The sequence below is a fragment of the Bos indicus genome, chromosome 21 (genome assembly GCF_029378745.1).
Source record: "Bos indicus isolate NIAB-ARS_2022 breed Sahiwal x Tharparkar chromosome 21, NIAB-ARS_B.indTharparkar_mat_pri_1.0, whole genome shotgun sequence".
Taxonomy (NCBI): Eukaryota; Metazoa; Chordata; class Mammalia; order Artiodactyla; family Bovidae; genus Bos; species Bos indicus.
The window spans coordinates 27,997,971-28,010,428 of record NC_091780.1 but is presented as its reverse complement, the minus strand read 5'-3'; the positions used below and the strand labels follow the sequence as shown (position 1 = coordinate 28,010,428).

General features: G+C 52.3%; 1 protein-coding gene across 1 annotated transcript in view; it reads right to left on the bottom strand.

Moving 5' to 3' along the window:
- Positions 1-4,948: 4,948 nt before the first annotated feature.
- The window catches only part of KLF13 (KLF transcription factor 13), a 43,047-nt gene continuing 35,537 nt past the window's right edge, over positions 4,949-12,458 (bottom strand). The window contains exon 2 of the mRNA XM_019983211.2: positions 4,949-10,714. Coding sequence (XP_019838770.2) covers positions 10,425-10,714 — 290 coding nt within the window. The 3' untranslated portion in view covers positions 4,949-10,424. The remainder of the gene's footprint in view (positions 10,715-12,458) is intronic.

Here is a 12,458-nt window from a genome sequence, read left to right as displayed (position 1 = left end):
TAAGTAAGCAAAAGTAACCTATGCTTTCCACTACTTAAAGATAGCAAATGCTTGAGCTTTTTCTTTTACCAGTATTTTTTTCTGTGATTATAAATATGTAATCACAATTACATAGCTATGGAGAACATTTTTAAAAAGTAAAATGTGGGGACCTCCCTGGTGGTCCAGTAGCTAAGACTCTACTTTCCCTGCTGGGGTCGAGGTTCAGTCCCTCGTTGGGGAACTAAGATCCCACAAGCTACATGGCGTGGCCAAAAAGAAAAATGTGATTATAGTTTGCATGTTGCTTTATAACCTGCCTTTTCACTTAATAATATAGTGGATATGGAACATACTGGATGTTACATGGTTTGTTTAACTACTCCCTATTCCTATTTATGCTATTTAAAACATTTTGGTAATGTTAACACATAACTTTAACTTTTTTATTATTTAACATTTGCTGCATTCACAGGAGTATGTGTAGTAGAGGGGACTTTCCTGGCAGTCCAGTAGTTAAGAATCTGCCCACCAATGCAGGGGATATCGGTTTGATCCCTAGTCTGGGAAGATCCCACACGTCTTGGAGCAACTAAACTTGTGCACCACGACTACTGAGCCTGTGCTCTAGAGCCCGTCCTCCACAATAAGAGAAGAGAAGCCACGGCAATGAGAAGCCTGAGCGCCACAGCTAGAGAGTAGCTCCTGCTCACCACAACTAGAGAAAGCCCATGTAGCAATGAAGATTTATCACAGCCAAAAAAAAAAAAAAAGGAATATATATATATAGTGGAAGTTTCGACCCCCTACCCCAGCGAGATCTCATCTCTGACACTTGCTGTGTGCGCCTCCCTACCCCGTGTCCCCCGCCACAGAGGATTTGGGGTATGCGCTTCCACTGCAGTCAAAGTGGAACACTAGCAGCTGTGTTCCCGAATGGAAAGTTCACAGAAGAAATCCCCCAGACCGTGGCTGGGAGACAGCGGCGGAGTCCTGGATGAGCTACCCTCCCAGCTCTGGGTCCAGGTAGTTAACCCTCTGGAATGTGCTTACGGTTGCAAAGAGCAGGAGATGAATGGCCAGCATAAAAAATCTACAAATAATAAATGCTGGAGGCTGTGTGGAGGAAAGGGAACCCTCCTACACTGTTGGTGGGAATGTAAATTGGTATAGCCACTATGTAGAGAAGTATGGAGGCTCCTCAAAAAACTAGAAATAGAGCCCATATGTCCCAGGAATCCCACTCGTGGGTATATAACTGGAGAAAACCATAATTCAAAAAGATACACATACCCCAGAGTTTATTGCAGCACTGTCTACAATAGCCCAGGACATGGAAGCAACCTAAATGTCCATCAACAGAGGAATGGATAAAGAAGATGTGGTACATATGCAATGGACTATTACTCAGCCATAAAAAATAATTAAATAATGCCATTGCAGCATCATGGATGGACCTAGAGATTCTCATCAAATGTTAAGTAAGTCAGACAGAGAAAGACAAATATATGCTATCATTTGTATGTAGAATCTTAAAACGTAGATCAAATGAACTTATTTATAAAATAGAAATAGAGTCACAGATGTAAAAAACAAACATGGTTATCAAAGCGGGGAGGGATAAATTAGGAGCTGGGATTGACATATATACAGTACTATACATAAGATGCGGCTTCCCAGGTGGTTCAGCAGGTAAAGAATATGCCTACCAATGCAGAAGATGCAGGACACTCGGGTTTGATCCCTGGGTCGGGAAGATCCCCTGGAATAGGAAATGACAACCCACTCCACTATTCTTGTCTGGAGAATTCCATGGACAGAAGAGCCTGGAGGGCTACAGTCCATGGGGTTGCAGAGTCGGACATGACTGAGGACCCACACATTATATATAAAACAGATAACCAACAAGGACACACTGCATAGCACAGGGAACTATACTCAATACTCTGTAATGACCTATATGGAAAAGAATCTAAAAAACAGTGGATATATTTATAACTGAATCACTTTGCTGTATAGCAGAAACTAACAACGTTGTAAAATAACTATACACCAATAAAAAATTAATAAAAAGGAAAAAAAGGAAGAGCAGGAGACAGAGAGGGGAGTAGCTTATATTCATCAGGGCCAGAGTTTGATACTCATTTTCCCAGAGCAATAATGAATCACCAAGCAGAAGCCCTTGTGTGTCTGGTGTGTGTGCTGATGACTCTTCCTGGGAGGTCCAAGGAGAAGCCTATTGACTGTGTAAACTATATTGATAATTATTGCTGGTACTCACGCAGGACTCCTGTGGAATTCAAGATAGCTCGTTGCCCTGTTGTATTAATAGGTGCTGGGAATGGAAGACACCCTGACGGGGGCAGGGGTAGAGGACTCACCCAAGGGGCCACTCACTCCTGTGGAGCTGGGTTCCTAAATGAGGGTTACCACGATGTGAAACTACAATGGTCCCCATGCTTCTCGGTCAACACCTGCTGTTCCGGGGGCCGCTACTGCAGGATCTCCAATCCTGGCTGTCACCAGGTCAATATGCTTTCCTCCTGGAAGGCCCGAGGAGTGGTGCTAATGGCAGAAAGTTCCCCAGAGGACAGAAGAGGCTTGACTGGAGGGCTGCTTGAGCCACCCATGTGCCTGGAATAAATTGCACAGTCTAGCCTGCACCTCAAGGCCTGCTGCCTTGAGCCCAACTCAGCAAAGGCCAGTCCACATCCCATCAGGATTGCCAAGGGCACGAGGAGATAGTTTTGGATTTTCTCTGAAACACACTGTGTCCTAATTTTGCCTCCCGACCAGCCTCCCCTGCAGAATGCAGATCCCTACCAGGCAGTCCTGGCATGCTCTGCCTGTGCTGGGAACCCCTCCCCCTGACAGTGGGCCACTGGCAGGCCAGTGCCAGAAGATGGGAAATGCTTGGCCAGCCTCTGTCCTCCCAGTCAACACTCCCTCCACCAGACACACCCCCGCCTCCACCCACTCAAAGACAGCTCTCTGGTCAACCCCTGCACCAGAGATCTGCTGCAGGCCAGGCTGGCCAGGCCGTGTCCTCCCAGTATTTGGTTGGGTAAGATGGGTCTGTCCCAGTCCGGAGTGCACATGCTGGTGGCTCAGCTGTGGTCACATTCTCGCTGACATTCTGTTGGCCTGCTGGTGCTAGAACTCTCACTCTGGTAACCAAGCCATTGCCCAGTGCACACCTATGTGCACACTTACCCCACACCCTCAGCACTGCACCTGACTGCCTTCAGTTTGATCTTTTCACCTGATAAAAATGCAGAGGAAGCGGGACCCAGTGCTGAGGTCCCATTTGTACAGCCCCTCCCTCCATGGTTGATGTGCTGTGTTTGTGGACACAGGCTAGTACGTTTGCTTTTCAAGCAATTGGGAAAACCTATTGGTTTTATTTCCGCCCCCTTCTTCACCACTGGAGACCTCTTGGGGGTCTCCGGGGATCCCAGGTTCCTGAGATGGGGGCTATCTGAATGCCAGGCCCTGCTTGGAAAGGACCGATGTCACAATCTATGGCTGCTTTTTTCCCATTGATATTTTTGAAGCTTTCAGGCTTTTAGCACACAATTATTTATGGAAGTGGCTCCATCTTGCTTGCTGCTGTCTGGGGAGTTGTGAGCAACCAGGAACTATCTCTGTAAGGCACAACAACCACAGTCGTCTAGGGAACATGTTCCCTCCCACCGAGACTGGGCTCCAGAAAGAAAGACTTTTGTTTGAAAACGGTGTGCATGTTTTCCTGACAGTTCAGTGTATGCAGGGGGCTTCCCTCCCCACCCCTCCTCCTCCTCTATGACACAGAAAACAAGCTCTCATCAGGAAATGCCTGGCGAGTGTGGATGGAGCTTTAGGAAAAGGCATCTTTGGTCACCTGCAAGGCCTTCCTTTGTTATTGCTAGTTTACGTTTGTTCACGGTTTGCATGTAGCCTATGGAGAACAAGAGGTGATCATGGAAAAACCCCAGTTCTGGGTCTGCACCTGGTGGGCTGTGACCGTGGGTTGGAAGCACAACTGCAGTCCAGGACCCTCCCCCACCCCTGCCTGGCGTGGACCAGCCTTGCTGCAGGGAGCAGCTGGGCAGTTCATGACTGCAGATTCAAGTGGGCTCTGGCATCAACTGGACATCAGGGCTTCCCTGATAGCTCAGTTAGTAAAGAACTCACCTACAATGCAGGAGACCCTGGTTCAATTCCTGGGTCAGGAAGATCCCCTGGAGAAGGGATAGGCTACCCTCTCCAGTATACTGGCATGGAGAATTCCATGGGGTTGCCAAGTCGGACACGACTAAGCGACTTTCACTGGCATCAACAGACATCACCCTGCACCCCATATTCCGGAATCCCTGTCCCTGTCCCCATGGTCCTAGGCTGGCCCCCTCGGTGTACTTCAGGGTCGGCTTCCAGGCTGACCTACGGGCCGAGCTGACTGCATACAGAGCATTTTCTGGAACAAGCACTGCACCCTGCATGGGAACCTGCCTTCTCAGAGCTCCTGGGGACTGGATTGGTGAGGCTGAGCTTTCTGGGGTGTGGGGAAGCTGATGAGCCAAAGGCACCAGGGTAGTGGGCCACCATGTTGTTCAGTCACTGTCATGTCTGACCGTGACGCCATGGATTGCAGCACACCAGGCTTCCCTGTCTTTGACCACCTCCCAGAGTTTGCTCAAATTAATGTCCATTGAGTTGGTGATGCCATCCAACCATCTCATCCTCTGTTGCCCCCTTCTCCTCTTGGCTTCAATCCTTCCCAGCGTTAGAGTCTTTCCCAATGAGTCAGCTCTTCGCATCAGGTAGCCAAACTACTTGTCCCCTGCAAAGCCTTCTCCCCCTCCCCCATGTAAGGCCTGCCAGTTCTGAGCTGTCTACCCCTTGGGCCAGTTATATCCAACTTCTTAAACTGGGCCATTTTGGTTCCCTCCCCTTCCAGGGCCTTGCCCATCAGAGAAACAGTTCTGGCAAATAATGAATCATAAATTTTATTTCAAAATGTAAACGTCACTAAACATGCATACACGTGAAAACAATAAAATTTACAGTTTCGTTAATTTTTTTTTCTTTTTGCATAGGACATCATTACAATATAGAATCTATGCCTTACAAAATACATACAAAGTTTTATCCGAGCAAGCCAAGGCCAGATTGGGAACTGTACAACTGTAATACTTCACTGTAGTGATCTGGGAAAGACGAGACGTGGCCTTCGGAAGCATGGTGTGGTGCTGGTTAAAAAAAACAAAACAAAACCAAAAGTTCCTACAGAAAAGTGTGCTCGATGGAAATGGTCTTGGACCCTTGGAGTCTACCATGGGGTTTGGCAAACAATCCCAGAGAAGCTCCATCAATGGCTTTGGGACGAGGAGGGGTCGTCTGTTAAGTCTAGGGTTGCTGAGACCCCTAGTGCACCCAGCACACAGAGATTCCCGGGTGGATTCCTGGCCTGTGGGAGCCATAAAGGCTCTACCCCCAACAATGCACAGCTGCTCAGCTACCCTCTAGCCCTCAGGGTCCTCGGTGCTTGGCACAGGGACTCTCCAAGGTAAGCCTCCTGCCCACACGCCCAGAGACAGGCACCCTGACCCAGGAATGGATCCTGGGAGGTGGCCCCCTGCTCCAGGGATGGCAAGCTGGCCTGGGACAGGTGCTCCTGGGCTGAGTAGGGGAGACAGCCTTCACCCAGACCTCTGGTTGCCTGGCAGGTATTTGGCTTGGTTTCCAAACAAATATGTGCAGCAGCCTGTCATCATATCACCAGGAAGACATCCTGGAGCCCTGGGAGAAGGCTGCTCATGCACCCCTCCCCAACCCCCCATGTCTCCTGTGTCCCCCACAGGGAATGCAAGGTGTTCAGGGTAGGGGAAGCAACTTGCTCTCATCCGTCCTTCTTTAAATAAAAGTAGTAAGGTTTTAAAGCTGCATGAGAAGGGGAGAGGCTGGGCGGGGCCAGGGGGCACTGCAAGTCCCATATGGCAAGAAGAGTTCAGTAGAAACCAAGTACAGCCCTGGGCTCCTGCCTCCCACCACATCCAACTCTTCTGATGAGACAGAGTAGTGGGCAGGAGGAAGGGCTTCTCCCTGAACGGTGTTCAGGCATTTATCAGTAGTAAGCTGGACGGTGCGTCTGAGTTCTGCTACAAAATTCTCTGGAATGTGTCTGGGACAAACCTTTGAAGCTCAAGTCTTGGAGTCAGGAAAATCAGTTACAGGACCTGGCTTTCCCCAGGGCAATCCAGAATTCAAGAAAAGTCTCGGCCCACACCCTTGGTTTTAGCTTTGGAAGATACACGGTCACCAGAATTGAATGTGGGATCTTTGGACAGCAAAGGTGTGGGTGACCTGCAGAGCATTTCTTACTGGTTGCAGTGTGACCAACCCATAAATCTTCAAACCCTTCATCACTGAGTCTTTGAATGACTTTGTAAAAGGGTTAAGAAAATTTAAAAAAAAAAAAAAAAAAGTGACAGCTGTTAGAAGTAAAAAAAAATCAGGTAGCCTTGTAAACACAGCCGAAACCAGGAGCTGAGCATCAAGGGGACGCTATTGCTCAGGTCATGCTTCCCTGCTGGGTGGTCCTTCGCTCGCTGAACTCAAGGAGCAAGTCCCTTGGGGCGCTCTGACCTGGCAGCCACCTTAGCCCTGCTTCTGGCAAGAAAAGCGGCCGGATCTTCTGGGGACAGTGGGCTGGGGGGCAGGAGACTTGCATGGAGACCCCACTTCTGCCGCACTTCACTTGGACCCCAGAAAGCCACCAGCCCTGTCCGTATGTCCCAACAAACAGGCTAGGGGCCACTGATGGCCCGCTGTCTGTCCCTGCCTCTAAGTTGCCTCCCACCCCGCCCTAAGCTGTGACCAAGAGCATGGGGAGGTCTGGGGACTCCAGTGCTGCTGCTGAAGTGTGCACCTGGAGGCCGCACCCTGGCGAATCCTGCACCTGCCCGGATGCCTAGCCTCAGAGTAAAGGGGTCGCCCTGCACCTCAAGTGCGGTGCATGGGCTGCAGCAGGGTGCAAGGCAGGCACCTGCAGGATCACATTCCCATTAAGGGCACCACTGCCCATCCCCACACAGCACCCCATGGCCCACTGTGGAAGGGGCTCATCTTTCCTCATGGCTACAGAACAGGGTAGGCGTTTGGGGTGCTGACAACCCTAATATGGCTGACGCTGAGGGCTTCCTTGTTTGGGACAAGGGCCAAACACCAGCCCCTAGGTTGAGCCCAGGGTCGCTTGTAGGCCTTCTTGGAGGGGAACCTCGGCAACCTTCATTTTGAGATCTCTGCCCCCTTGGCCTACAAGAACTAGAGTCAGCACGCAAAGGTTGGAGTTTTCACTACTGTTTCTAGTTGTCACACTGAAGCCAGCAAGCATGGCCATAAACCAGAAAAATGAAAGACCCTGAAACAGACCTGGGCCGGGAAGACATTCTACTTCTTAGAAAAAAAATGCAGGCTGTTCAGCAGTGTCCTCCACCCACCCCCACCACCGTGCAACCACTTCCCATGGGGGTCTGAGGGAGGGAGGCCCTGCACTCCCTCCTTCCACATGTGATGATGAGATGCTAGCAAAAGCCCATTCGAACCTAGCCTGAGATGCATGGATTTTCCCCACCCTTCAAGTGAGATGAATTTTAGCCTCAGATGAGCCAGGATGGCCTGCTGGCTGGAGCTCTAGGCCAAGAGCTCCAGGTGCCAGCCAGTTCTCTCCAGATGCCCAAAGGCAGAGAAGCAGCAGCCCGTGTCCTGAGCCAGGCCCACTTCGGAAGGTCCGCACCCTGCCATTAGACCAAAACTGCTTTGGGAACGAGGACACACTCATCTGCCAAAAATAGCCCGCGCCTGCATATTTCTGTTTTAAGGCAATGTTACCCTTCCATCTAGCAGACGGAACAGCCCTGGGTCACTTAGAGGAAAAATTAAATTAAGTGCTCTCTTTGGGAACAGCAAACGCCCGCTTTCCCTCCCTCCCCCACCCCCCTCCCCCCTCCAAAACAAACCAGCTCTTCTTTTATTCCAAGATGACTGGGTTTAGAGTCCTTTCCCCTCTTCCTATGTGCAGAGAGACATGGGCTCTGAAACCCTCTTTCCTCGGCAATGCCACAGCCAGGTCGCGAGGAGACACCAGGCTCCCGCAGGGCATGTGGCCCCCCTCCCTGACTTTGGGGACCGCGTGTGGGCAGTGAGCGCACCAAAGGACTTTGGAATAAAATTCCTGAACCTGGAATGTGAGTTCCTGAGACATGAAATGTATTCGGAGTGTGGCTTTCTCAGCCCCACACAGAAACGGCTTTGGGAGGGAACTCCAAGGGCCCTGCCGGCCTCACTTGGGGACTGGGCGTGAAAAGCTCTCACCCCCGGTGCTCAGGGCACTGCTCTGTCCAGGTGTCCAGCACATTCTGTTCTCTGTCCTGGACCAAATGCGAGCAGGGCTATCACCCAGCCCCAACAGAGGCCAGGGTGAGGCCTCACCCCCATGCCACTTCTGCCTGGTTCCCATGCACAGCAAGAACGATACACCTGCCCACCTCGTACCTGCCATGCTCTTAGAAGCCCCCATCACACCACTGGCTGACCCCACCTGACACAGCAGAGTTAGAAATGGGCACCTGGAGCGCAGAGGAGGGCAGTTGCTAACGACATGGGGGCACCCATGTGCTCTGGAGCCGCCCAGGGCCCATGAGCACCAGCTGGGGCTGGGTCTCCGGGGCTCCTCCGTGCTGTACCCCTCATTGTGATCGGGTGGGGGCAGAAGCAAGATGGCCAAAACCAAGGCACTCTGGGCTCAGGGAAGCCCTGCTACGGCCCTCTGAGGTCCCAAGGGTCATTCCTCCTCATCGAAATGAGCAGAGGTCTCTGCAAGATACCCCAAGTCCTTCCCAAACCCACACCCCTGCCCCAACACACACACATACACACACACACACATACACACACTGTCCTGGGGACTTGTATTTACAGGCCCTGACTCCCTGGAGGAAGGCCAGGGAGGTGCCTGGGCGGGGGCTGCCCCAGCCCTCCACAGGGGAGCATGCTGGAGCCTGCCTGACCCACCTGCCTGGGTCGGGGCTCCCGGAGAGATGTCCCCAGCTCTCTGCTCGGGAAGGCTGGCAATGGGGACCCTACACCCCAGTGCCCCAAGGCTGGGGGTGGGCTGGGGCCTCCCAAGTGGGAGGGGGAGACCAGGGAGGGAGGAGTCCAGGGGACACAGCTCATGGAGAAGGTGAGTGTTCGCTGAGTCTCAGCTGGGGACATGGTGGGTCTGAAAAAAAAGCACTTCCCACAACTTCTGTCCGGTGCTCCCCGGGGAGGAAAGAGAATGTATGTTCTCTGACTGCATTTCCCATAGCATCCGCCTTGCTACCCCCCAAAGTTCCAAGTCACAATGTTCCGGTCTCTTGCTACCGAACAGTCTCCGTGGAGTGCTACGCAAGGCCACCACAGGCCACACGCACAGAGCCCTGCTTTACCCACCGTGTCAAACAAAGGCGTCTCACGAGCAGGGTCAGTCGGGGAAAATGTAGGAACTGGATGCACCGGTGACACCTTTGGACATCCTTGTAGGAGGCCAGTCAGAGGACGTGGTATAATAGTGGAAGGTCCTGGCGCCTTCTGCGGGGATACAGCATTGCACAGCCGTGTAGACATCAGACGGTGCATCGGTCTGCCCAACCCAGGATTGCATCTCTGCTTCCAGCGCTTGAGAGGGACCTGGGCAGGGTCCCCGAGGAGGACTGCTCCCCTTGCCCATCACGGCTTGAGGTGTCCCTCGGAGCCCTCTGCATTCTTAGCCCACTGCCGCTGGGGCAAGCCTGAGGCTGGGCAGGCGGCAGGAAAAGGGAGCCGTGGGCCCTGCTCAAGGGTCTGCCCTGAAAGCACAAGGCTGGTGACCACCGCTCCATCTGCCGCCCTCGGGGAGCTCCACCTGCACTGCTCCGCCCCCAGTGTGTGCCCAAACCTTAAAGGAAACTCCAGAGTGGAAATCTATGTACAGAATAAGGCGGCAGGAAGGGGGTGTCCTCACTGACCTCTTGGAACATGTCCATCCCTGAGAAAGGGGGGGGGGGGCGGGGGGTGGCGGGCTCAACACCGCTGAATCTCACCTGTGTGGGTATGTCTCTTGTGCAATTGTGGATGGTGTTTTTTGGAATTTTTTTGGAATTTTTTTCATTGTTGTTTTTTTTGTTTTTTTTTGTTTTTTTTTTTTTTTACAAATTTGACACCTGAGGTGAAGAAAATTGGTTTTTTTGTTGTTGTTGTTGTCGTCGTCGACTTCATAAAGTTCTCTCTTTTTTTTTCCCTCTCTTATTACAAAATGAAAAGACACGGAATCACGAGAAGTGAGAGCATCTGCTCATGGCTGTGGTAAGGAGGCGGGGCCTCAGGGCGTGGCATGGCCTGGGTGGGGGCGTGGCTTGCCACGGGCCCCGCCCCGCGCGCAGGCGCGCTCAGGGCGAGCTGGCCGGGCTGATGGTGGGGCTGCTGGCGTCCGAGCGGCTGTAGTCGCTAAGCGAGCCGGTTCGCGAACCCCCACCGCGCCGCTGCAGCATCCCCGGGTGGAAGTTGGCGTGGCGGCGCGCGTGCTTGGTCAGGTGGTCGCTGCGCATGAAGCGCTTGTCGCAGATAGGGCAGCTGAACTTCTTTTCCCCCGTGTGTGTGCGGTAGTGCCGTGCCAGCTCGTCGGAGCGCGCGAACTTCTTGTTGCAGTCCTGCCAGCTGCATGCGAAGGGGCGCTCTCCTGCGGGTGAGAGGGCTTAGGGTCAGTCTCAGCGCACACCCTAGGCTGCCCCGCCCTCCCTGCGCCTCTTCCTTGGCGCCCCATCTCCGCCAACCTCCATGTGGGCGCCAGCACCCTCCTGTCCCGTCCCATCTGCTTCCATCCGACCCCTCCCGGGAGTAAATGACAGGATCCCAGGTGCTGCGGCCCCCTCAAGTGCGTGCCATCCAGCAGCCTGTGTTGGGTCAGCTGTGCCTGAGCAGCGGGAAGCATAGGCTGGTCCCTGGGCTCTAAGAATGGGAGCTGGGATCGGGGAAGGCGAGCTCGCAAGCCTGCAAGTCTGGCCATATCACCCTGACCCCACAGATCACCCTCACCCCACAGAAGTCCTAACCCCAGAGCCTCAAATCCTGCAGGATCTGCAGACAGTTTGCCGACCCCAACACCCAGCCATTCAGACCCTCTGCAATCTCCTCATCTGTATTATGAACAGGTCAGGACAGACAATTTTCTGGGACTAAGAGTCTGTTTATGGGCTTCCCAGGAAGCGACTTAGCAGCAGCAGCAGCAGCAGGCGGTACAGTGGTAAAAAGAGTCTGCCTGCCAATCCAAGAGATGCAGGTTAGATCCCTGGGTCAGGAAGATCCCTTGAAGGAGGAAATGACAACCCACTCCAGTATTCTTGCCTGGAACATTCCATGGACAGAGGAGCCTGGTGGGCACAGTCCATGAAGTTGCAGAGTCGGACATGGCTGAGCACGCAGACACTGGCCAAGAGACTGACTGCAGCTCCAACTAGAGTCTGCTGCTGTTCCTCTCTGAGAAGTTCCAACCTGGCTAACAGTCAGCAGAGGAGACTGGGGGTGACACCCAAGAGAGGAAGGTGAGGACAGCTTAGAGCAAGAGGCAGGTCAGCCTTCACCGAGGCAAACTCTGAACCACACACAAAAAAGGCATTAGTTGCACGGGGAGAACCAGCAGGGAGTTCCTGCACCCTAGAGGGCAGCCTCTGGCACTGGGGGTGGCCACAGAGTACCCCTTCCTGCTGCATTTCTCCCCCTCCCTCCCAGACTCTGGCCCTCAAGCTGAGAGCTGGTCTTTGAAGCCTGTCCATCAGGGCCCAACAGAGGAAATTGACACTGCCCACCCCCAATGAGGCCATCAACCTTAAATACAAACAGACACCCAAAGGTGGCCAGGCAGCCAAGGAAAACCAGTGGCATTAAAGGGCAAGGCCAAGAGCAACAAAACCACTCACTCCAGAGGAAAAAGAGTGAAGCCAGGAAACAGAAGAGAATATTAACCTAAAAATTCTGACTAGCATTCTCAAGATATTTCAGACAAAATTTTATGCGTAAACAGGATACCATAAAAAGGAAGTTCAGAGTACAGAGAATAAGTGTTTAAAAATTGAGAGTATTGTTGCCCAAACAAAAATTCCATAGAAAAACTAGAAACATACTCAAGGAACTATCCCAGGAAAATAGAAAAAACAAACAGAAACAGCTCTAGAAAATATGGGAATGTTGCGGTGTTCTCTGTCTCCTAGCAGTGCTGAAGCTAAGAGCTCTGTATGGCTCTGTATGCTCTCCTTACTGACTTTGTTTTGGATAGAAGGGTGTGTGGGCAGGGGGGTTCATAATCAAGCAGGCAAACAAACCACTTCCCATCTGATAGTTACAAACAGCAGGAGGTCACAGTTCAGAGTCACAGGGAATTGATCCTGTGGGTGCAACATCTAACAGAAGACACTGCTGAGTAAAAG